Source organism: Bubalus kerabau, chromosome 3 (genome assembly GCF_029407905.1).
Source record: "Bubalus kerabau isolate K-KA32 ecotype Philippines breed swamp buffalo chromosome 3, PCC_UOA_SB_1v2, whole genome shotgun sequence".
Classification (NCBI taxonomy): domain Eukaryota; kingdom Metazoa; phylum Chordata; class Mammalia; order Artiodactyla; family Bovidae; genus Bubalus; species Bubalus kerabau.
The window spans coordinates 9,087,046-9,113,570 of record NC_073626.1 but is presented as its reverse complement, the minus strand read 5'-3'; the positions used below and the strand labels follow the sequence as shown (position 1 = coordinate 9,113,570).

Genomic DNA, 26,525 nt, shown 5'->3' with positions numbered 1-26,525 from the left:
TCGCATCTATTCTTCATTTTCTAAAACATCCCATGAAGGTATTATTTATCTGCACTGATAAGGGCCAGCTCCTCGAGGTTCTAAATTTGGACTCAACAGTCTTCCCGTCCTTTCTAAAACAGCATTCTCCAACTGCGGGGGGGAAGCTGAGATTACACAAGTGAGCACGTCGGTGTCATAGGGCTGGGATGTAACTCCTGACTCCACTTAGAATGAGCTTCTTAGAGGCTCTCCCTCACTTTTCTGTTTATCTCTCTGCCAAATACTAGTTTCTTTTGTAGGTACGCACAGCCATCTTTGTGGGACCGTTTTGGAAAACCAAGGTTTCACAGGAAGCTAGGATTTGGGGATAGTATGTTCTGAAGAAGCCCTTCCAGATTCAAGGTGGAGCTTGCACCTTAAAAGTGGGGGTCAGTGTTTTAGAATCTTACGCCCAGAAGTGTCTGCAGAAGGTTTGCTCACTGGCTTGTGCTACGCAGCCCATGGATCCCATGACCAGACGCCTTGCCTGGTTCTTTGCTGGCCATTCTGCTTTTGTTTTTCTTATGCATCATGTTTGGACGGGACGAAACAATGAGTGACTGAACTCTAACCAGAGAAAATTCTGCTATTAACTAGGCAGCCTTATCGTTAAATACACATGATTTCAAATGAGGCCCTCTATTTATATTTCATTTCTCTTGAAAGGGTCTGAGAATAATATCCAGGCTAATCACACACAGCTATAAAATGCAGCTAAGTCCTCCCAAAGGGCATGTGCTATAATCAGTTGTTTTGACTTTGAAAATGAGATTTGGTAGGAGAATGATATTGTGGCTTAATGACAAAGTGCTAAACAGCTCAGGAGTTAGGGGACCAGGGTTCTACTCCTGGCTCCGCACTGAACCCACCTGGACAAGGTAATGGACCCATTCAACTCTGTGTTTCTCCCTCTACAAACAATAGGAGTAACCGAATAAGCTAATGCTGACTTAACGCCTAAAATGTACAGGCAGGCTCTAAGAAGCACGCATACTAATTCATTTAATCTTCAGGTCAGCCCCTTGAGATAGCACCACCAGCATTTCCACTGTACAAAGCAGGAAACCGAGGCAGAGAGAGCTGCATAGCTTGCCCTGGCTGGGTGAGGGGATGAACGTTTCAGATTTGCAATATATCACACTGTTTGTTGTATAGAGAATGGGTTGGGAGATGCAAGAGGCAGTCTGAGTAGGAGCCCTGGAGGCTACTGCACGCCTGGTATTGGATGATGGGCACTTGGGCTAGGCTATGGAGGTGGATGTGCAAGCTCTTTAGGAGTCGAGTTGACAGACCACAGAGACACAGCGTCTGTGGACACTGGGGAAGAAGGAGGTATACTGCCTAGCTCTCAAGTTCCGTAACTTACACGGCTCGATGGATGGTTATGCCATTCACTGAGAAGGTGGGGAACACTGGAAGGAAACCGGGGCATTTGAGGATGGGGGGAAGGATGGAAGGGGACCATGAATCTGAGCTGAGACCTGTTGAGTCAGAATGATTGAGCAGCATCACAGTGGACGTGTCCACTAGGCAGCTGGGTCTACTGAGCTCGGCGGAGAGGAGAGGGTCAGGCCAGCGGCAGAAATTTCTGGCTAGTCTGCATAATAGATACTCTCTGAAGCCAGGGGAATGGGGAGAGCATAGCATGAGAAGAGGAGAGGGCCTGGGTTGAAGCCTTACGGAATTCCAATAATTTAATGCTCAGATGAAGGAAGACAAGCCTGCCAGGGAGTCTGAGGAGGGGCAATGCACAGACGCAGGATGCAAACTAGAAGCCTGGCACCGTGGAAGCAGAGGGAGGAGACGGGCATGGCCAACCGAGTGGCTGGCACGCCGAGAGGTCAGACGAGGCCGGAAGAGCCTGCCCTCGGGGCGGAGCCCCAGGGAAGCCACGAGCAAGCTCACCCAGAGCTCTTTCGGGGGCGGTGGGGACGGGAGCCAGGCTGCAGTGGGTGAGAAGAGCGGTGAGGAAATGGACCCAAGAGGCACGGGCGACTCTGCCACGAAGCCGGCTCTGAAGGGACCAGAGCTGGGAGGGGAAGCAGGCTCAGAGGAGGTTTATAGTTTCTAGTGACTAGAGACTGCCTGTGTTTAATGGAAAGAATCCAGGTTAAGAGGGAGTGGTGTTGACAGTGAGAAGCTAAGCATGTAAGGAGGGAGAAGGCTCTATGGACAGCGCAGGAGTCCGGGAAGGCAGGAAGGGCTGGGGTTTTAGGGGCAGAAAAGACCTTATCTTTCAGGTGGAGGAGGGACAGCTCTCCACTGTGGCAGCAGGATGTGGGAAGGAGTGGGACGTACGGAGGTTTGTATGTTTCGTATCAGAATTAAGGGCATTGCCAATTGACAGCTTTGACTTACGCTTTCAAGTTGGACTATAATAAGGATGACTCACAAGAGTTTAAAACATTACTTTTCCTTGAAAGGTTTGTCTTTGAACAGAGCCAAACTCACAAAGCAAAGGGATAAAGTCCTAGCTTCAGAATTCATCATCGGAATTTTAGGGGAGTCCCCCGGGCAGCCCACCATCTTTACCAAGTAAAGCACCCATCTGCTTGGTTCCTCTTAAGACCAAGCTTGTGTAGAAGTGTTGGTTAGTAGCAGAGCACAATTACTGTGCTAATGAAGAGGTCAATTTTATGAATAATCCCGAGGAGCTAATTTCAAGAAAAGCAGAGATGCCCTCTGAATGCACTGAGTCTCTTACACTAACCTCACCTTGAGAGTAGATTAAAGTAATTTTATCTGATTTTAGACTAATATTAAACTAAAATTCCTCCTGATATCTAGACATGACCCTTCATATGCTAGATGACACAGAAAAACTCCCATTTGGGAAGTTAAACTTTTATACAAAATGAATTATCCAAAAGTCAAACTTTAATGTCCTTTTCAGTGATCTATTTAATCAGCTCTATTATATAGGTGACCCTGGTTTATACAACATCTCTGAGCAGCGACATTGTTTCCACACCTCAGATGATTTCCTCTTTGCCATGGACCACAGCTTAGAGATCGCCACTTACCGTGAACTGAAAAATCACCAAAAGAAAGTGAAAGTGACTCAGTTGTGTCCGACTCTTTGCGACCCCATGGACTATACAGTCCATGGAATTCTCCAGGCCAGAATACTGGAGTGGGTAGCCTTTCCCTTCTCCAGGGGATCTTCCCAATTCAGGGATCGAACCCAGGTCTCTCGCATTGCAAGCAGATTCTTTACCAGCTGAGCCACAAGAGAAACCCACTTGAAAAACCACTGATTCCCATTTAAATGTCGCTTGCCATCCATTGCCATGTATGAGCCCTCTATTTTCCTTAAAAATATAAGAATGGATATTATTATTTTTTTATCAGTCTGAACAATTCCATCTTTATCACCAACCACAAGAGAAGAGCAAGCAAACTAACATTTTTCTGAGAAATAAACACACCCATCCCCAAACAAACGGCATTCGGTGTTGGCCTTGGAAGGAGGACACTGCCAGCAAAGTGGCGAGATGCTTTAATACATGCAGAGCAGCATGACAGCGTTCCCCAGAGCAGTGACACGGGCCTTGGAGGTTTGGCCGGTCTGACGCCATCGAGGGTTTGTTCTGCGTCCCAGAGCTAATGAGTTTTCCACAGGCTTTGGAACGGCAAGGTCACAGCTTTCATTAGTCTTTATAACCGCTTATTGTTCTGTGGGCCCTGATTTTAAAGCCTGGATTTCAAAAACTGTATCTGCATTTCAGGGCTGGTGGGGAGCTGAACTGACTTTGGTTTCTTTGCTGCATCTCAGCAGCGGAGGGAGGCAGCTGCCTTTTCAGACAGATGGAAAGAGAAAAGGGCAGAGGTGCTTGTGGAGAAGGACAGAAAGCAGGGCCCTCTTTCCTGAGGCAGGAAGGAAGAGATGGGGTTTCCCAACAGAGGCCCAAGATGGGACACAGGACAAGTGGAGACAGGCGTGGTGGGGCCAGGGGCAGGGGAGAAGCTCTGAATCCTGTCCCCTCGGAATCTATGTCTCTCGAAATCTTTCTCTAGCACTTGTCAGCGCCATGTGGGCTGGGGCATTTCTGTCTGGGGCCTGGTCATCACTCCGTCCCCAGTTCCTAGGCGAGGACGGAGAACATATTAGGTGCTCATGTAGTCATTATTAAACCCAGATTCGCCCACACATGCTCCTGATGACGTCGTCAACACTCACGGCTTCACTTAGCATCCACACGCCACTGACTCCAGACCCGACGTCCCTAACCAGGTTTCTGAGCTCCAGATCACCTTTTCAATTGCCATTTTAGATTCCTACAGGCCGTCAAAAGTAACAGGTCCCCAAAGAATTAATTTATCTTCCTCTTCTGGGCAGGTAGTTTTGCCAGCTGGATAAATTATTTTGTCCACCAATAAAATCCCCCCTCCCGCCACAGTGAGCTACCCAGGAAACTAGCAACTATCCCCTCTCTGCACTTCACCCTTGGTGGCCACTCAAGCCCCAAGTCCAAACCATCCCTCATCCCATCCCAGCACCGGCCCCTCCAGAAAGCAGGCCACCAGCATCCGTCTCATGCCGCCAGCCTGTCGAGAATGGCCTTTGTGAGGGGTAAATCTGATCACCCCACTCCCCGCGTGAAAGCTAGGCACGCCTTCCTGGAGTCTAAAGGAAGGACTCAGAACACGCAACGTCCCATAACGTTCTTTGTGATCTTGCCACTTGTGGAGAATCTCCCCCATCCTGTCCTTTAGACGTAACCGCCTCCTCTTGGCTCCTTCCAGATTTGCATGCCTTTCCTTATGTTTGAACATTCTTTCTCTTCCTCTTTGTCTGGCTAACTGGCAGTAATCCCCAAGACTGCAGCTTAAACCTCAAATGTCTCTTCCTCTGTTCACCAGCCTTTCGGTTAAGGTGCTTCCACGGCGTGTGACAATAGTCTTGTGTCTCCTGCTGTACCCTGGTACTGTGATTCTTCCATTTATGCCCACCTTGTCTCCTGCAGGCCAGGGCTGAAGCCTTGGGAGGCGGGACCACGTGCCCCACTCACCAGCTGGACTGCGTCATGAGAGTATAACCTCGAAGGGGCACAGAAGCCCCCACTCAGAAGGGTCCTGTGCTAGACAAGACAGATATAAGAATACAGACTTCTTCATCCACTCATTCATTCACAAAATACTGTGGGTCCTGATTCCCCCAATGCTCTGCTTTGGTGGGCCTCAATATACAACATACACAACGCTTGGTTACTCTTCAAAGCGAGGTGATGGATGCAAAGCTGGAGGTCGGCCCAGGATGCCTCTGCTCGTGCCTGCTCTGATGAGACACCTGCGTGACTCCAGGACCCACAGGGGTCTGTGCAGCTCACGCTCTTTTCCTGTTCCCCCCAAAGGGCCCCCGTCATCTGCGGCACATCAGCACCTCCCGGGGGGAGGCTGAAGGGCCTGGCTGACACAGAAGCTGAGAGGCAGGTGCCAAGCACCCCCGACCTCCTCTCTCTTCCTTCTCCAGGACCACAGCTATTTTCCTACCTCTCGGGGCCCCCTCTGAGCTCCTATTTCTGGAAAAAATCACAACTTGAGTTCAGATGAGATTTCATGCTGTTTAGAAACCTGGAGATGGAAACACAAAAACTCCCCAGGGAATCTCAAACGTTCAAGTGGAGGGGATTTCAGTCACCTGATTCTGCCAAGCCTTTTCTAATTCCCCCTTTGTTAAAAGTCTCATTTCCATAATGTTTCCTGATCTGTGACGCTACAATTTAAATGTATAGCTTCATTTTAAACCAATAGCTCTGTTGAATTAAAGACTAGTAAAGAATGTAGGTATTCTTATTAAATTATAAGTGCTTTCCTAAGGCTTGACAGTATTTCACAAAATACATACAGCTTCCACATCTACCTATCTTTTTCGATCTATCATATATATATATATATATATATATTTATTTATTTATTTATTTATTTATTTAGAGAGAAGAGAGAGGTGATGTGACAAAAACATGCTCCCCAACCCTGTCTTTTTTCTCCCAGCAGCATGGTAGATTTCAGGAATGTCTAACCACTTTGGATTTGCCTTTTTGCACTTTTTGAAAATCTATTTGCTAATTCAGAAAGAATCAGAAAAGACGGAGTTCTAATCATATATATGCATGTTCAGTCGCTCAGTCGTGTTCAACTCTGCCACTCCATGGACTGTAGCCCACCAGGCTCCTCTCTCTGTCCATGGGATTTCCCAGGCAAGAATACTGGAGTAGGTTGCCATTTCCTACTCCAGGGGATCTTCCCGACCCAGGGGCTGAACCCATGTCTCCTGTCTCCTGCACTGGCAGGCGGGCTCTCTACCACTGCACCACTTGGGAAGCCCAAGTTCTAATCAAGGAATGGGTTTATTTTTCTAGGAATGGATCTACCAAATGGGAAAGGCAAAGAGGAAAGAGAACGCAAAAACGGAATGCGATATGGTTGCTTCAACAGGCTTGACCTTGACCATACAGGAAATGAATATCAATGCTTTTCCTCATTTCTAGGCCTGATCTACACAATGGATTGGGAGATAGATCACTTGTAAGAAGAGACTATATATATCCCATCTAGTATGTTCCCCAAAACAGACCATGAGTTCATAGCACATGTCGACCATAGCATCCTCAGCTCCCAGCCTGGGGGACAGCAGGCCTGTCTTTTCTCTCGCTCTCGTGTGTGTGTTACACACACATACACATGTCCTGTTTTTTTTTATTTCCTTGCATTCTGTCCACATCAGATATTCAGCATACACACACATCACCCACACATGCCCCTTCACTTGGACGTGTGAGAGCGGAGGGAAATCACAGGATCACAGCGGCACCAGCCCACAGGCAGGGAGGTCCTCAACACCAGCAGGCCCCGGGGGAAACCTGGATGGAATCCACCAGCAGCTTTGCCCATGACTGCAGGTCTGTCACCGGAAGTGCCAGCAAAACCAGCTCCTGGGGCACAGAAGCGGCTCCCACGTCCATCCCAAGGGAACTGGCTGATGACGACCCTTCCCCTCAGGGAGGCATGATTTTCTCCTCCCAGCAGAGCCAGACCATGGCCAGCAGCCTGACCATCATGTCTTTAAAGAGAGCTAGCTGTACTTTCTGAGCTTGTCTGGAAGCAGAATTCTATACACGGCGGACAGAAACACTCACTCAGAGCCCTGAAAGCCATCCTTCCCAGCCAGACCAGTGTCCCCAGAGAAGCAGGTGGAAGGCTCTCAACCAGAGCCAACCACAGTACCCTCTCCAGAAGACAGACATTCCTGACGTTGTGTGTCTGTGTGTGTGCGTGTAGAATACAGATGTCTTTTCTTCATGCAGTAAGCGTTGTGTTTACATACGTCCTGCACATCCACAGTTCTGAAATCGGCTGGGACCATGGCCACAATATCCCTTCACACCTGCATGATGCTCGGTTCGGGTACCACCCTGTCACCTGTCCTGAGGCTAGCGATGGGTGAGGCCGGTCCGGCAGCCCAGGAGTCTGTGCTACTAGTTGACTTTCACTGGGGTCCCTCTCACTAGCCCCCAGCTCCTCCTGTGGGGCTTGGAGTTTAGCTACAACAGCGGAAACAAGAAGACACTCATCAGCCCTGTTGACACTGATGTCCAAACTAGGCCGGCCTGGCAGGGCATGTGGCCTTCCTTTCTTGAGGCCAACACCCATCTTCTGCTATAAAATGATTCCCTCTGAACCCTGTGTGGGGCCAGCCCTTCCACGCTGGCCACCAGTGGAGCGACATTGCTTTCGATGCTACCTGGGTGTCCTGGAAGTAGCTTTTCTCCTTGTTCCAGTAGAAAGTAGAACTTAAAAGAACGGACTTCATCCCTGGTATAATTTCTAGCATAATATGGTGCTTCAGGGGCTTCCCTTGTGGCTCAGCAGGTAAAGAATCCACCTGCAATGTGGGAGACCTGGGTTGGGAAGATCCCCTGGAGAAGGGAAAGGCTGCTCCACTCCAGTATTCTGGCCTGGAGAATTCCATAGACTGTATAGTCCATGCGGTCACAAAGAGTCGGACACAACTGACCGACTTTCACTTTCATGGTGCTTCAGACTTGGACAAGGTTGTATGAATTTACAGCTTCTTCATGGGAAACACCTGAGCATTCTGAGTGATGCTGTTGACTGTGGGGTGAGAATCAGATTTCACAGGCTGTGGCCCCAAATGGCTACTATGTGTGATTGAAAACTGTCAAGAGGGAGCACAACACGACAGAAATGAGATGGAATGACGCTCCGAGGACGCGGCAGGCTCCACCGCACTCAGCTCCCATGAACCTCAAGGAAGCACCTACCAGGTCACTCAAGACGGCGTGCCCAGGGCTTCCCTCGGATGCGACATTGCCTGGGCTGTGAGGGGTGGAATATGCAGATGGCAGACTCATTGGTTCAACCAAATTTGGGGAGGGCAGCTCTGCAGAGTCTCATTTTAATGAACCTGGCTCAACATCTTTCAAGAGGGAGCCTAATAAGTTATAACATGAAGATAAGCATCCCCCATGGCTCAGTGGTAAAGAATCCACCTGCCAATGCAGGAGACATGGGTCTGCTCCCTGGCCCAGGAAGATCCCCTGGAGAAGGAAATGGTAACTCCCTCTAGTATTCTTGCCTGGGAAATCCCATGAACAGAGTAGCCTGGTGGGCTACAGTCCACAGGGTCAAAAAGAGTAGGACACGACTCCAGAGACTAAACAACAACCACACAAGGAATCACCACTATCCAAAGCAGGGCTGCGCTCACTGCGGGCAGAATTCTCTCCAACATCCCGATTACCTGTCAGCACCCCGTGTTTATCCGTCTGCCTACTTTTTTTCCCCAAAGGCACTAACAAGGCTGCCCGTTTTGAAGAACTATTGTTTTAATGGTTCACTGGGCATAGAACATAAAATTTTCATGATCACACTTCCTAAAATAGAAGCGCATTCACTTGTATTTCAAAGGAATTGCCTTCAGAATCAGAGGGAAAAGTGATTTTCCAGGGTTTGGGTCTTTGGATGGTGATTTTTCCTGTTTATATTCTGTCAAAAATTACCATTTAGTTATTAGCATATATGCAATTTTCAAGGCTATTATAAAAAATCTTTGCATTCGAAACCAAGAAGAGGGAAATGGATATAATGAAGATAAATAAAATGAATTACTCTTATTAGCATTTTGCATGAGAGGGTTTTTTTTTTTTTTGCCAGTAAACAAAGACGGTGCGGGGACCCATGAAAAACTGGTATACTGCAAACATCTCAGTTGTAATCCGCTTCTGCTATTTAAATATTCAGGATTACGTGCCAGCACTAATAGGAGAGCTGCAGAAAAGTCACTGACAGCCAAACCGGAGGCCAGATTTGGTGGATGAGGCAGAAAGAGGGCTACACACCATGGAAATTATTCTGGAGACCAGAAATGCCAACTTCACCACTGAAGCAAAGAACAAAAAAATCTTCTTAAGTATAAATGACTAGAGCTTCATTTATCATCTGAATGCCAGAATCGCTAGAATAGACCAACCCCAAACTAAGGCATCAGATAGAGAGTCTTCTCAAGTGCCTGCTCAGCCTTCAAAGTTACTAATGAGACTTTCCCAGCTGTGAGTAACTATAAAGACAGGGACCTCTCTCTCACATGGGCACTTTATTTAAATGTTCCTTTAGCAACATGGGACAGACCAGGAAACGATGCCTGTGAAAGAAACCACCCGTGAGATAATTCAAGGATTCCTTACTCATGGGCTTTCTGATTTCTGAAGATGTTTCTTAAAGATTTAATCCAAAACTTTTGAGTCATTTCTCTTTCAGACAGGAATTGAGAAAATCAGTTAAGGCCTATGACTTGTTCTACTTTCCAACAAATAACTGGCTTGTTTCTTCCAGTGAGAAGTGAATTCATTTCTCCTCTTCCTGATGGTATTAATTTTAGCACTGGCTGGGGTCAGAGGTCTTGGTTTCAGATCCCAGTATAACCAGATAACTATGTGAACTTGGCTAGCAGCTTAATTTCTTCTCAGTTTCTGTAACTGTAAAATGAAGGATGTTAGAGGTGGTGATATGTGAATGTCCATGGCAGCTCTAAAGTGCTATAATTCTATATTTCTTCACATCCAGAAAATACAGTTGTGAAAGGAGTGAAGAAACTCACAAACAGGCTCCTTGTGATACAGGTACAAAGCCCATTGTGGGAAAAAAATGAGTCTTGTTCTGCTTATTGGACTAGGAGAAGTGATGGGTGTATTGACGATGCCGTCTTCCCTGGCTATGGAGATGCTGGAGCCATGGATTCTAGAAGCACGTGACGAATATATGGATAGAAGCTACCTGACCCATGTTAGGCTTTACTCCAGTGAAACATACACTTTTAATGGCTTAAACCACTGGAATTCAGGCTTTGTCTGTTAGGGCAGCTAGCATTACTTATTCTGAATAATAAGTCTAGCATAATACGGCATTCAACTTCACAATGAGAGAGAAGGGACTAGCATTCATTATCTACCACAGTGTGGAGAATTACTCATTTAGTGCTCCTAGATAACGGTGAGTGGAAAGTCAGTCTTACAGGGAGAGAAACTAAGGCTCGCCAGGAACCTGACTAGTTAAAAGATGGATGGAGCTGTCCCTCTCAGGCCTGGCTTCACAGTCTTTGATTGCTCTCTACTGCACCACTGCTTCCCAGACTGTGGTGTGCACCAGAACCAAGCTTGTTAAAAAGCAGATTTCTGGGCCCCATCCTCTGATTCAGAGTCTGGGTGGAACCTGAAAACCTGAATTTTACCAGGTGATGCTGGTGAGCCAGGGACCATGCTGTGGGAACCACGCACACTGCTTCTCACACTGCATCAGGTACCAGTGTCTTGAGAGCCAAACCTCAATGTCAAGTGTTTCAGGTCTTCCTACTCATTTCAGGGAAGCCCCAAGAATCCTGGAGTGGGTTGCCATTTCCTTCTCCAGGGGATCTTCCTGCCCAGGGATTGAACCTGAGTCTCCTGCATTGGCAGGCAGATTCTTTACCATCTGAGCCACCAAGGAAGCCCACTTATTATGGACAGAGCTAATGAAATGCAAGACAAAGCCCAGTTCAATCCAAGATGGAAGAACATCTCCTATTCCTTCTTCTTTCCATGGTTTATCTCTCCCGTGAGCACGTTTGCTCCAATGAGCCTGAGCCACTGGTTCAGGACTCCACCTTACCACACAATCCCCAATCACAGGCACCCACTGCTACACAAAAACCAAACTAAACTAAATGTTGCTCTCACCATGTTGGCTTAAAATAGAAGGTTCTGGATTTGGAAGGTGTGTTTCTCTTTACTGCTCACTATCTCTAAAGTTCACAGCTCCGTTTCCTCACCTACAAGAACAGAGTCCCAACTGCAGCCACGTTGGCAGGGTTGGGGAGAAGGTGGTCAGATGAAGTGCAGCTGGGAGAGCATTTTCTCAACAGCAAAGGCTCCAAAGTCTTAGACGATGTTATGTCAGGACCATCACCCCGAGGGGTCGTCTCTAAACATACATATCTCTTTCTTAGCCAAATATTCTGAGAAACAGGGTCTTTCTATCTGACACTGGCTAAGATGAACGACAAACAAGAATCATCATTGCAGATGACCCCAGTCACGAGCAGGAGGAAAACTCATGGAGAAGTAAAAGCCCTTCCTTTATCTAACTCTTCCGGGTGAAGAGAAACCTCTTAAAATGTGACCGTCAGCAGCCTATTTGAAATATCAACAAAATGCAAATGACACCACTCTAATGGCAGAAAGCGAAAAGGAACTAAAGAGCTTCTTGATAAAGGTGAAAGAGGAGAGTGAAAAAAGCTGGTTTAAAACTCAACATTCAAAAAACTAAGATCATGGCACCTGGTCTTATCACTTCATGGCAAATAGATGGAGAAAATGTGGAAACAGTGTCAGATTTAATTTTCTTGGGCTTCAAAATCAATGTGGATGGTGACTGCAGCCATGAAATTAAGACTCTTGCTCCTTGGAAGAATAGCTATGACAAACCTAGACAGTATATTAAAAAGCAGAGACATCACTTTGCTGACAAAGGTCCATACTATAGACAAAGCTACGGTTTTTCTGGTAGTCATGTATGGGTGTGAGAGCTGGACCATAAAGGCGGTTGAGTGTCAAAGAATTGATGCTTTTGAACTGTGGTGCTGGAGAAGACTCTTGAGAGTCCCTTGGACTGAGAGGAGATCAAACCAGTCAATCCTAAAGGAAATCAACCCTGAATATTCATTGGAAGGACTGATGCTGAAGCTGAAGCTCCAATCCTTTGGCCACCTGATGCAAAGAACTGACTCAATGGAAAAGACCCTGATGCTGGGAAAAATTGAGGGCAAGAGGAGAAGGGGATGACAGAAGATGGGATGGTTGGATGACATCACCAACTCAATGGACATGAATTTGAACAAACTCAGGGAAGTAATGAAGGACAGAGAAGCCTGGCGTGCTGCAGTTCCTGGGGTCGCGGAGTCGGACACGACTGAGCGACTGAACAACAACAAAGCAGGACGACTACTACTACTGAGTCCTACTCAGGACTCACGCATTCTCTGCTTGGTCTGCAGCTGAAGACAGCTGTATTCTTCCTGCCCCTCTATGCCCTGAATTTGAAAAGCCGCTAGAATAATCAGCCATTTAAAAAACATATTAAAAAAAAACAACAACCAGGGACTTCCCTGGTGGTGCAGTGGTTAAGACTCTGAGCTTCCAATGCAATGACTCACACCTTCCAATGTGCAGGTTCAAGCCCTGGTCGGGGAACTAAGATCCCACGTGGTGCATGGTGTGGCCAACACCACCCCCCACCCCCCCCACCACCCCCACAAAAAAAACAACAAAACAAACACAAAAACCCAAGACTCCCCATCCTCCAACGATGGCCACTTTAAAAAAAAAAAAAAAAACCCTCTGCAAGTTTTAAACACTGATTTGGATTCTATTTCTGCTGGACAAAAAGCAGCTCCTTGGTCCTACACACTTGCTGTATTGCTGGAAACTGCACAGGTGACCAGGGCAGCTGCGAGTCCTAAGTGCAGAGCACTGGAAGGGCCCTACAGACGTGGCTTTGTTCCTTGACATCCAGTGTGGAGCCTGCAAACTGACTCCTCCCCTACACACACACACACAGGCACACACAGGCACACTGTCAGGGCTCATCTCTGGCAACAGGATGGCAAGAACTCAGTCTTCACTGCATGTCTTAACAGCTGGAGGCTGAGACAAGAGGGCAAGGCTGCAGATGTCTCTGCAAGGCTCTGAGACACGTTCAGCAGCTGTGGGTCCCTGTGAGACCAGCTGGGACCTGCGACCCTGTAACCGAGCGCTTGCACTTACACCTGGACAAACATCTCCTCCAGCAACAGCATACAAAGAAACTATCAGGGACTAAAAGTAACTGCACGCATGCTCAGTTGGGGCAACTGTGAACAAGATGCAAAAGGGTCACAAATCAACCTCCATCTCAGAGGCGCTGGGAGCCCAAGCAGGATCCTGGGCGTGATCCCTGCACACAGGACCATCATGAGGGTAAGTAAACCACCTACATCATTCCTCTCGTCCAACCTACCCTCATCCCATTTAAGCAACCAGCTCGGCCCCACTTTGGCACCTGTTACTTGTTTTCGCTCCCGTGGGTGCAGCATGAGTCCCAGTAAAGCCTTGCCTGAGCCTCTCATCTGGCCTCTTAATCAGCTTCTATTGATTACAGAATTCAAGGACCCAAGTTGGCAATATTTATAATAGGTGTGGCTTCCCTGGTGGCTCAACTGGTAAAGAATGTGCCTGCAATGCGGGAGACCTGGGTTTGATCCCTGGGTTGGGAAGATCCCCTGGCAAAGGGAATGGCTACCCACTCCAGCATTCTGGCCTGGAGAATTCCATGGTCTATGGGGTTGCAAAGAGTCAGACAAGACAGAGTGACTTTCACTTTTCATGATGGGTGTGGCTCACGCCTCAATGCCACAACCTCTACCCACATGGTCCTGAAGTTTTATTCCACCTCCTCTCAACACACCTCACTTAAATCTTTCTCAGGACAATGTTTGAACCATTCATTGAAACAAACATAAAACCAATGTGTAGCTTCCCTTAACTTTCCATCGCCCGGTTGTGCTGTAGCCTTGACTCAACTCAGCACCTTTCAGAAGATGTCAGCCTTTCTGAAGGGCTTTTAGAGAAGATTTTCTACTTTGCACAGTGAGTTAATGGGAGGTGTCAAATGATCTGAAAGCAGCTGAGCTGCTCAAAGATTCCATGAGTTTGTTATGCAAATGCTGCAGGATTCAATAACTCCATTCCCATCATGTTTTGCCCAGATTTAGCTTATTCCAATTACTCAGTTGCAGCTTGGTGGCTGGTATCTAATTTCAGTTTTGTTTACAGGAGGGCTCAGAATCCACAGAAAAAGCCCACCAACCTGAGCCATTCCCACCCATGCATTGCAGATGTGAAGGCGAGCGGATATCCATGCCCTCTTCCCGCTCCCCTGTGGTCCCCTCTCCACTCTGTCCCTCATCACAGCCCAAGTGGTGAAGAGGAGGATGAGACTGCTGCTGCAAGGCTGCAAGGCCAGATGCATGAGGAAGCTCCTTCAAAACTTCACTCAAGTCTATTTTCCTCCCCTCTTTCTATCAAGTGATTCACAGGGATGTGTGTTTAGGGCACCCTCAAGTCAGCCAAAGTTGAACTGAATTCCTAGAGCCTTTGATTGTTATTCCTATTTTTAGAAAGTGTTTTTTTTTTTTTTTTTTTGCAGCAATTACCTGGTCTGGGAAGGTACCAGCTTACACTCGGCATCAGCCCTTAGGTCTGGGGGAGATGCCATTTTCCACCTTGGAACTAGACTCCTAATGCTGATTTTCCCAAACCGTAAACAGTATGCAAGCTCCAGTCAGAAGGCAGGATTTAATACTGCTTTTATTGCCTGTGCTACGAGTATGAAAAATGGATTTCAAGTTTCTCCCTTGAACATTATATGACGATTTAAAGCCGCACATAATCCTCTGTATATATTATTTTATATTCTGCCTGTAGTGTGAACTACTTAGGAGCATAAAATACAGATTTAGAATACTCTCTCTTTCTAGCATATTAAATTCTACATAAGAGAAAATAACACATTAGGTTTCATGGGAATGATCAGGACATTATTCCCCACCTCCCCTATCTCATTCCCCACGCCCCTGTCAGTGAAAATACAACAGCTTTTTAAGAGAGAGCAAGGATTTCGCTGGTGGTCCAGTGGCTAAGACTCCATGCTCCCAGTGCATCGGGCCTGGGTTCAATCCCTGCTTCAGGGAACCAGACCCCACATGCCACAACTAAAGATTCTGCAACGGAGATCAAAGATTCTGCACACTGCAACCAAGACCTGGGGCAGCCAAATAAATAAATAAAAGGAAATAGTAAAAAAAAAATTAAAAAAGAGAGAGAAAGAGAGAGATGACAATGGTAAGTACCAAGCAGGAGGCAAGAGGGAGAATTCTGGTAATTTTCAGAGGGGGCTCCTACATCTGATGCCCCGTGATGCATGGTACTGGATCTCAGGCCGTAGGCACAGATTCAAACTGTCAACAATGACCAGTGCTTTACCCTTAAATCCTTCTGATTCTGAGACTCATACACATTAAGGAAAAAAAGCAGCTACAGCTATTTCAACCAATTTCTTCATTCATCTTAACGTATTCTTCCACAGTCAATGACAAATATTCTGAAAACCAACTGACTACAAAGTCCTGAAAGAGAGAGAGCTGGGTCAAAAGGTTTTTTAGGGATACAGTATATTTCTTTAATGATTAATCCTCATAACCCCATTCAAATTAATTGAGATCCTAGAAGATGCTAATTCCCAGTTGCTACAGATTTGGAACAATGAACTAGTTCATAACTGGGAAAGGAGTACGTCAAGGTTGTATATTGCCACCCTGTTTATTTAACTTATATGCAGAGTACATCATGTGAAATGCCGGGCAGGATGAAGCACAAGCTGGAATCAAGATTGCTGGGAGAAATATCAATAACCTCAGATATGCAGATGACACCACCTCAATGGCAGAAAGGAAGAGGAACTAAAGAGCCTCTTGATGAGGGTGAAAGAAGAGAGTGAAAAAGTCTGGTTTAAAACTCAACATTCAAAAAGCTAAGATCACAGCATCCAGTCCTATCACTTCAAGGCAAAGAGATGGGCAAAAAATGGAAACAGACTATTTTCTTGGGCTCAAAAATCACTGTGGACAGTGTGGACTGCAGCTATGAAATTAAAAGACACTTGCTCCTTGGAAGAAAAGCTATGACAAAGCTAGACAGCATATTAAAAAGAAGTGAAAGTGAAAGTCACTCAGTCGAGTCTGACACTTTGCAACCTCATGGTCTATACAGTCCATGGAACTCTCCAGGCTAGAATACCGGAGTGGGTAGCCTTTCCCTTCTCCAGGGGATCTTCCCAACCCAGGGATTGAAGCCAGGTCTCCCACATTGTAGGCAGATTCTTTACCCAGCTGAGCCACAAGGGAAGCCCAAGAATACTGGAGTGGGTAGCCTATCCCTTCTCCAGCAGATCCTTCCGACGAATCGGGGTCTCCTGCATTGCAGGTGGATTCTTTACCAACTGAGCTATCAGGGAAGCCCATTAAAAAGCAGAGACATCACTTTACTGACAAAGGTCCGTCTAGTCAAAGCTATGGCTTTTTCCAGTAGTTATGTACGGATGTCAGATTTGGATCATAAAGAAGGCTGAGCACCAAAGAATTGATGCTTTTGAACTGTGGTGCTGCAGAAGATTCTTGAGAGTCCCTTGTACTGCAAGACCAAACCAGTCAATCCTAAAAGAGGTGAGTGAAAGTCGCTCAGTTGCATCCAACTCTTTGTGACCCCATGGACTAGACAGTCCATGACATTCTCCAGGCCAGAATACTGGAGTAGATAGCCTTTCCCTTCTCCAGGGGATCTTTCCAATCAAGGGATTACATCCAGGTCTCCTGCATTGCAGGTGGATTCTTTACCACTGAGCTATGAGGTAAGCCCATCCTCAAAGAAATCAGTCCTAAATCTTCATTGAAAGAACTGATGCTGAAGCTGAAGCACCAGTAGATTGGCCACCTGATTCGAAGAGCTAACTCATTGGAAAAGACTCTGATGCTGGGAAAGATTGAAGGCAGGAGAAGAAAGGAACAACAGAGGATGAGATGGTTGGATGGCATCTCTGATTCAATGGACATGAGTCTGTGCAAACTCTAGGACATAGCAAAGGACAGGGAGGCCTGGCATGCTGCAGTCATGGGGTTGGCAAGAGTTGGACATGACTGAGTGACTGAACAACACAGACACACACACACGTCCACATTTATCACACACTGAAGAATTCAATCTCATGTCATCAAAGTGTATAGTGCATGCCCATAGCATTTAGGACTATCCTGTAGACAGTAAAAACTATGATTTCCAGGTCAGAAATTAAATCCAGGGGCACAGGCTGAGACATGATACTGGGGCTAAATTTAATCCATGCTCAGTCTGTACAATGTTAAAAAAATTTGAAATTTTCATTTAAAAAAAAATTCAGATGTTTTTTCATAATATCAGATAAATGGTTCTTCATTTCTCCACAACAACCAGGGGCTGAAGCTGAAGAGTGGCAACCCCTTTTGATAAAGGGTGGACTTTTCATCTCACCCCAGTTTCCAGCACACCCTGATAATATTAGAACTGCCTGCTTTCCTTATGTTCAATACCTGCCTGGCTCTGGGCATGCATTTGAGTTTCTGGCCCCTTTTCTAGGTAGACACACTTGATGCTTCCCCAACTGGTATGGTTTGAATTGCATTTCCCCAAGATACAAATGCTGAGGTCCTGGGACTTCTCTAGTAGTCCAGTGGTTAAGATTCCACCCTGTAGTGCAGGGGACTCGGGTTCAATCCCTAGTCAGGGAACTAAGAGCCCACATGCTGTGTAGCAATTAAGTCCACAGGCTACAACTACAGAGCCCAAGCACTCTGGAGCCCAACTGTGCTGCAACTGCTGAACTACCGAGCCTACACACCACAACCAGAGACCGCAGGCTGCAGCTGGAGAGTCTGTGTGATGCAAGGAAAGATCCAGCACGAGGCAATGAAGATCCTGCATGCTGCGGCTGAGACCCAACACGGCCAGATAAATACACTGAAAACACAGCGTTGAGGTCCAGGTCCAATCTCCAACACCTCAGAGTGTGAGCTTATTTGGAGTCAGGGTCTTTTAAGAGGTAATCAAGTTAAAACAAGTTGATGAGGGTTAGGTCTGAATCTAAGATGACTGGTTTCCTTCTAAAAAGGCGAAATGTGGACAGACACACACAGCAAGGGAGAATGCTGATGGAAGATGAAGGCAGAGATCAGGATGATACATCTATAAGCCAAGGAAGGCTAAAGACTGTCTGTGAACCACCAGAACCAGGGAGGGGTCTGGAACAGATTCTCCCCCACAGCCCTTAGAAGGAACCAACCCTGCTGACACTCTGATTTCAGACATGTAGGCTCCAGACCGTGAGACCATACAGTTCTGATGGGTAAGCCACTCAGCCAGTGGTACTTTGTTACGGCGGCCCTAGAAAGTAAATACTCTCAGTGGCTGAAATAAAGTCAGTATCTCCTTTAATCATTGGGAAGAAGCATAGGTGAGTGGCCTGAATCACCAGCTACTCTGGTCTAGGAAAAGCACATCACAGGGAGAAACATCCTTTCCAAACCCAAGCAAGGTTTCCAAGGCTTCCCTAAAGGGATATTCCCTAACGGTGATATTTTAAGGGTGAAGAGATGTTTTAGGGGAACAAGTGTCAGAGAGGCAGATTGCTCAAATCTTCATTTATTCTTGAGGTTAATTTCGTGCCTACGTATACTGCAAGGCACCTCCCATTTTATTCTTCTTTCCAGGCTTTTTCTCCCCGTATATGATCCAAAGCTTGCAGAGGTGCTGGAGGGGACTGAGGAAGTGATCTCAGTTGGACAGCAATGGGCAGGTGGGTCTGAAAAGCTGGCTGTTCCCCAGAGGAGGCCCTGAGTAACTATGAACAGATCCTGTTTCAGAGTCTGAGCTCCTTTCTCTTAAAATCAGTAGTCCTTATACGAGGTACCTAGAACAGTCAAATTCACAGAGTCAGAAAGTACACTGGTAGACGCCCGGGGCAAGAGGGGAGGGGAGAATGGGGTATTCGTTTTTAAGGGGATCAGAGTTTCAGTTTAGGAGGGTGAAAAAGTCAGGAGATGGATGATGGAGAGAGTTATACAACAATGTGAATGTACTTAGTGCCAGTTAAATATGGTTAAAATAATATGTTATATACAAAGTGACTTGTACCATAATAAAAAAATTTTTTAAAAATAAGTAGTCTTGGTGACTTATGGAATGATTCACTTTCTAAAGTATGTTTCTGAAGCAAAACAATGACTCCTTCAGGCATCAAACTTCTATGTGGTCCCTCAAAATCCCGTTCCAATGGGCCCGAGAACCACCTTCTAGGTGGCAGACGAGGGGAAGTTTACTTCAGTCAATCAACGCTCCAAGCTGGGAAGTGAAGCAGGGCCAGATCAGCTGTCCTCTGGCTGATCAAGAGGTCACCCTCACTATGAACACGGAGAAGCATGGCTCCACGTCTCATTTTTTAAATTATGACTTTTTTTGGGGGGTGTGGAGTGAGGTAAGATGGATTTCAAATAAATAAAATGGAAGTATGTGGGCTGACTACTAATCTTAGGGGAGTAAAAAGCTTGGTAAATGAAGGGAACTAAAGGTGGACTGGATAGCCAAGATCACGCAGGCTGACCACGTCCTAGGGTTCAGGTTGAAGTGCCTAGACCAAGAGAGAAAGCAGTGGCACCGTGCATCTGGGGGCTCTGGAGGGGAGAGGGAGTGTCCTGAGGTCTCTACATTTCCACGGACTAGAGGTTCCTGGAGAAAAAAAGACCTGCTCATGTGGCTGTGAGACGGGACCCTCAGACCTGCGGATTTGAACCTTTTCAGTTCAGTTTAGTTCAGTCGCTCAGTCGTGTCCAACTCCCCATGAATCACAGCACGCCAGGCCTCCCTGTCCATCACCAACTCCCGGAGTTCACTCAAACTCACGTCCATCGAGTCGGTGACGCCATCCAGCCATCTCATCCTCTGTTGTCCCCTTTTCCTCCTGCCCCCAATCCCTCCCAGCATCAGAGACTTTTCCAATGAGTCAACTCTTTGCATGAGGTGGCCAAAGTACTGGAGTTTCAGCTTTAGCATCATTCCTTCTAGAGAAATCCTACAGCTGATCTCCTTCAGAATGGTCTGGTTGGATCTCCTTGCAGTCCAAGGACTCTCAAGAGTCTTCTCCAACACCACAGTTCAAAAGCATCAATTCTTCGGTGCTCAGCTTTCTTCACAGTCCAACTCTTACATCCATACATGACCACTGGAAAAACCATAGCCTTGACTAGACGGACCTTTGTTGGCAAAGTAATGTCTCTGAACCTTTTGGAGAACTCAATTTAATTTTTAAAGCACATACCCCCACATATGCTATTTCTTTATCTATAAGTTATGTATAAGTACTCCTGCATGATATATACGGAGAAGGCAATGGCACCCGACTCCAGTACTCTTGCCTGGAAAATCCCACGGACAGAGGAGCCTGGTAGGCTGTAGTCCATGGGGTCGCGAAGAGTCTGACACGACTGAGCGACTTCACTTTCCCTTTTCACTTTCATGCATTGGAGAAGGAAATGGCAACCCACTCCAGTGTTCTTGCCTGGAGAATCCCAGGGACAGGGGAGCCTGGTGGGCTGCCGTCTATGGGGTCGCACAGAGTCGGACACGACTGAAGTGACTTAGCAGCAGCATGGTATATATGTATAATACAGACACAACTGACTCAAAAGAAGAATGATGTAAAATAAATTTAGGTTCCAGCTCTATTTCATCTACCACATACCCCAGTGGATGGCCATGTTGTCCCCCTGGTTCTCTGCACCTGGCTCAAGTCTGTATACATAAGGCAGAGCAACACACACCCAGCTGACTGTGTTCACCTCTGAAGTGCAGCCCACACCTCTCAAATAACGGTTAGTTGAGATAGTTATTCATTATCAAAGCATTCAAATGACTGAGGTTTAGGAGAGTCTGCCCAATAGCATCAATGAGAAAACATTTTTAGAAGAACAGTATTTTTGCATTTTTAGGTAGAAACTCACATACAGATGTGAGAGTTGGACCATAAAGAAGGCTGAGTGCCAAAGAATTGATGCTTTTGAATTGTGGTGCTGGAGAAGACTCTAGAGAATCCCTTCAACTGCAAGGAGATCAAACCAGTCAATCCAAAGGAAATCATTCCTGAATATTCATTGGAAGGACTGAAGCTCCAGTGCTGTGGTCACCAGATGTGAAGAGACAACTCACTGGAAAAGACCCTGATGCTGGGAAAGACTGAGGGCAGGAGGAGAAGGGGACGACAGAGGATGAGATGGTTGGATGGCATCACCGACTCAATGGACATGAATTTGAGCAAGCTCTGGGAGACAGTGAAGGACTGGGCAGCCTGGCGGGCTGCAGTCCACCGGGTTGCAAAGAGTCACACATGACTTAGTGACTACACAACAGCCTTAACATTGGATATCATGTTATTTGTTTCTGCCCCCTTCTCCCAATTTGGGATTATTCTTAGAGTGCCACCTTATATTTTTATGCTATTAAAACTGTCAGGATAAAATTATGTTTTAAATCGTGCTCACTCCATGAGGACCGCAAACATGGCCACAGGCTTTTCAAAGAGAGTGAGATTTCGAGTGCACCTCAAACAGTCCAAGGGACCCCTGACCTACCTGGTGAGCTTGGTGCCAATCTGCTGCCGCAGCTCCAGTCGCTCCTCGTCTGTCTGCCGGGGAAGGATGTTCTTTTCTTCCAGCTCTCGCTTGGAGGGCCTGTTGCTGAGCTTGATGGCTAAGGAGTCCTTCCTGCACACCTTCATGGCCAGGGAGCCTGCAGGAGGGCAGAGATGAGTTAATAAAGCCATCGCCAACCTGGGCTCCGGGCTCCCCCAGAGTCAGCTGTGGCCCACAGGGTGCAAGACAGGGAGACGGATATAACAGCCCAACTCCTGAGGGTGGTCAAGACCTCAGTCAAAGGAGGAAAGTGACTGTATGTCACTTTCATGGTTTCTGCCATCAGCATGTCCTGTCTACCTCCCAGTGTGCTGAGCATGTGAGGAGCACATGGGCAACCTGTGACGGGATCTCTGCTTCCCCAGGAACTCCCCACCTGGTGGGAACATCACAAAGGAGGGTAGGACAGACTGTGGAGCATAAAACAGACCACGAAGAACGGAGGACGAGGGGCTGGCACGTGCAGGATAAATGAGACCTACAGGCAGCCGGCTGGAGTGCACCTGCCTGTATGAAGGCTCAGAGGTGATGTGTGATAAGCCAGGGAATCACAGGAGACAAGAGATCAGCTACAGCGGGGCTGGGGGTGCGGAACAAGGTAAGGCTGGGCAACGTGGGTCAGTGTGGGGTCGGAGGGAGAACAAATTCATGGAAAGGCAATATTCAGGCACTGCTTTTCAACACAGGAGGTTCTGAGCACCTTCCATCTGGAATAAATCCATGCTTCTCAGCCAGGAGAGATTTTTGCCCCCCAGGGGACATTTGGCCAAGTCTAGAGACATTTTTGGCTGTCAAACTGGGGTCTGGTGGAGAGGCTGCTACTGGCATCCAGTGGGTAGAGGCTATTCAACATCCTACGATGCACAGGGCAGCTGCCATGACAATCAGTCATCTGGCCCAAGACGTCACGAGTGCTGAGGTTGGGAAACCCTGGTATAAATGCTCCATCATCTGGGCAGAAAGTGATGGGCAGAGGCTGGACAACATGGGCCTTTGGCTGCCCCTCCATGGTTCTTTCCTCAATAGCAGGACTATTTCTAGTGCTCAAGTTTATTTTGCTACCTGAAGCCCAGTATGTGAGGCAAGAGGAAAGGCCTGGGAAGCACCAAGTTTGGGGGATCCCTTTGGATTCTGCATAGTAAGTGCTTGTCTTCTTTTTTCTGCTGCTGGTTTTAGAACATGGGCTTTGGAGTAAGGCCCAGGCAGCTTCAGCTCTCAGCGCTGCCTCTTAGCAGATGTGAAGCTCTGGGCTGCTTCATTTCCTTCCCTGCCCCCCACCCTCATAAAATGGGGCAGGAATTTATGCCCCTGGGGGTTGTGAGATGTAGATAAGAATGAAATCTTAGCCTATTGTCAGGCACACAGTAAAAGTTTGCTATTATTTAAGTTCATGCATTAAAGGTTGATCAAATATCAGTCAATATTCATTCAATTGAAACATTCATTTTTTGTAACCAGAATGACAGATTTTGAACTATGCTTTCTTCATTTTTTCCCTTGTTTCTTAGCATACTGAAAGACCTCAAAGAAGAAATTTAAATTCAGGCCTTCTGAAGTGGTTGAGGTATGCTTAAAAATGAATTTGTTCCATATACAACAGTTAGTGCTTTAGTGTATTCTGTATACTGGAATTGAATTTTAAAGTGCTTCCTTCTCTTCACCTTTTTTTTTTTTTTTGGATGGGGGTTTCCCTGGTGGCTCAGATGGCAAAGATGGCAAAGAATCCGCCTGCAATGCAGGAGGCCTGGGTTCCATCTCTGGGTTGAGAAGATCTCCTGGAGGAGGGCATGGCCCACTCCAGTATTCTTGCCTGGGGAATCCCCATGGACAGAGGAGCCTGGTGGGCCACAGTCCATGGGTCGCAAAGAGTCCGACACGACCGAGCAACTAAGCACAGAACCGCACATGGCATCCCACAGGAAGCAATCAGAGAAAGAACGAACATCTAAAGAGGTAAGAGATGGCAGCATGATGCTGCAGTTTCTAGAGTTCTGATGTTGTTCAGAAGATCGTCACCCTTTCATTTTACTCATGAAGAAATAATAACACTGGACCGCAGATTTGAATCCACAGAGGTGGGCAGCTCCTCGCTCCCGCCACGCCCCCACCATGCCCCCATCACCCGCCACGCCCCCGCCCCGGCCATGCCCCCCTGCGTCCGTCCCGCCCCGCCCCCAGCGCCCGCCACGCCCCGCCCCGGCCATGCCCCCCTGCGTCCGTCCCGCCCCGCCCCCAGCGCCCGCCACGCCCCGCCCCGGCCATGCCCCCCTGCGTCCGTCCCGCCCCGCCCCCTGCGCCCGTCCCGCCCCGCCCCCAGCGCCCGCCACGCCCCGCCCCGGCCATGCCCCCCTGCGTCCGTCCCGCCCCGCCCCCAGCGCCCGCCACGCCCCGCCCCGGCCATGCCCCCCTGCGTCCGTCCCGCCCCGCCCCCTGCGCCCGTCCCGCCCCGCCCCCAGCGCCCGCCACGCCCCGCCCCGGCCATGCCCCCCTGCGTCCGTCCCGCCCCGCCCCCAGCGCCCGCCACGCCCCGCCCCGGCCATGCCCCCCTGCGTCCGTCCCGCCCCGCCCCCAGCGCCCGCCACGCCCCGCCCCGCCCCCTGCGCCCGTCCCGCCCCGCCCCCAGCGCCCGCCACGCCCCCGCCCCGGCCATGCCCCCCTGCGTCCGTCCCGCCCCGCCCCCAGCGCCCGCCACGCCCCGCCCCGCCCCCTGCGCCCGTCCCGCCCCGCCCCCAGCGCCCGCCACGCCCCCGCCCCGGCCATGCCCCCCTGCGTCCGTCCCGCCCCGCCCCCTGCGTCCGTCCCGCCCCGCCCCCTGCGTCCGTCCCGCCCCGCCCCCAGCGCCCGCCACGCCCCTAGAGTTTAGAAGTACCTACTGGTATACAATGAACTGTCGTCATCCTCATCCTCTTCCTCCTCCTCCTCCTCTTCTCTTGTGTACAGGCAAGAAGAGTCTTCGTAGTCTGACTCATGAGGCACATTTTCTTTATTGTCATCACATTCAATCACAACAGTTGGCACTTGTCTGATTTCCGGAAGGCCCAGAGGTCCTGCTTTCGTGACACTGTCACCCGAGTGCAAACCAGAGCTGTGGTAAGAAGTAGAACAGGGGACCCGCTGCTCAGAGCTGTTTAAAAAGAAAGAAAAGAGGACATTCCTTCCGGCTAAGGTGTCGTATAAATGCATGGGAACCTGTTAAAACCCTGGCCGTCCTGCACTCGGAAGCAAAAGGTCTACGGGGCAATCCGGGTCCCATTCCTCACCTACAGCTCGACGTGCCGGGACAGCAGAGTGACCTGGTGGTGGCGGCATCCGCTCTCTTCTGATGGTGGGCAGACTGTTCACTTTTCTGAGCCTCAGTTTCCTTGGATGAAACTGGGTAAATCCTATCTTTTCAGCAGGTCTGGTGCATGTGTGCCCCACCGGCAGGGCCTCAGAGGAGCCCCACACTTGTTATTTCTAGAAAGGGCCCTCCAAGTGGTTTCTGGACATTGTCCATATCAGTCTGTTCTCCAGGACAGCTTTTGGAAACTCAGATGTGGCTATCTCAACTGTTAGAACCCTGAGTGTCTTCCTAGTCTACAAAACCAGTGCTCCAAGACTGATACAGAAAAGTTGTCAAAAATCCACACTGCAGGCTATACCAGTCATAGCAAAGAACTAAATGAACTGAAACGTGGCTTCTTATTACATCTTGCCTCCACCTCTGATGGCCAAGGGTAGGAAGGGAAAGACCTTCTGGAATGGTGTGGTCACTTAGAAGACCTGCTCTAAATGAAAGGTCTCACTGCCAGAGGAGAGGGAAAACCATTAGCCTGGAAGCAGCAGTTTAAACACAGCCTGACGTGCAATACCTCGTATCATCTGCCCCAGCCTCGTCCCCCTACCTGTCCCCACACAAGTCACCTCGTTCACATGCAACAATGCACTGCACACTCCTGGCCTGGGGTATGCTCCTATCTCACCTTCACCTTGCTAATTTCTGTCGACCTTTCAATACTCGTCTTGGGCAACACTTTGCACAGGTTCTCGGGAGATTCCACAATTTTGAGAACTGGGAACATCCATTTGCTTACTATTTGGGGAGGAGTTGCCCCTGCCAGCCAAGTGCTAGATACCTCCAGGGGCAGGGACTGTGCCCTCTTCACATCTGCAGCAGGTGCCTGGCACCGTGGCTGACAGTAAATGGGCACTCAGTCCATGCTGATTGTCTTTGCTGGGCTGGAATCCCTGACATTTAGGTGCATTTAAAATGGGTGATGAGTCATACTCAAAAGTATTAGTGAAGAGATCAGTCTTCAATTTTCAGGGAGTATTTTTAGTGTACTGCAGAGCTATACATGCCCCTGACCTGACTGGCACTTTTGGTAACGGCTTAACGACCGAGTCAAATATGTGGAAGAACTGAGGTAGAAAAGCAAAAAGCGAACATTTATTGAATGTGTCACCCCCTGTGCTGCAAACTTCCATATCCAGTATCTCATCACATTGTTAATAACAACCCTGCAGGAGAGGTGTCAGATATCCTCATTTTAATAAGCAGGAAATGGAGGCTCTGAGAGGGTAATTAACAAGCCCATGATGGCACAGGTGGTCAAGGAGCCAGTTAGAATTTGAACTTGCTCTGTTTCAATATGCTGTATCC

General features: G+C 48.1%; 1 protein-coding gene across 27 annotated transcripts in view; it reads right to left on the bottom strand.

The window, feature by feature from the left end:
- PHACTR1 (phosphatase and actin regulator 1) overlaps positions 1-26,525 on the bottom strand; it is a 549,201-nt gene that overhangs the window by 13,577 nt on the left and 509,099 nt on the right. For 25 of the 27 annotated variants that reach the window (XM_055570606.1, XM_055570602.1, XM_055570604.1 and 22 more), the window contains 2 exons: positions 24,757-25,007; positions 21,824-21,980 (listed from right to left, as the gene is read on the bottom strand). In XM_055570606.1, coding sequence (XP_055426581.1) covers positions 21,824-21,980; positions 24,757-25,007 — 408 coding nt within the window. Of the gene's footprint in view, positions 1-18,615; positions 19,111-21,823; positions 21,981-24,756; positions 25,008-26,525 lie in introns of those variants that run through there. The other 2 variants (XM_055570629.1, XM_055570610.1) reach the window with 2 other exon arrangements.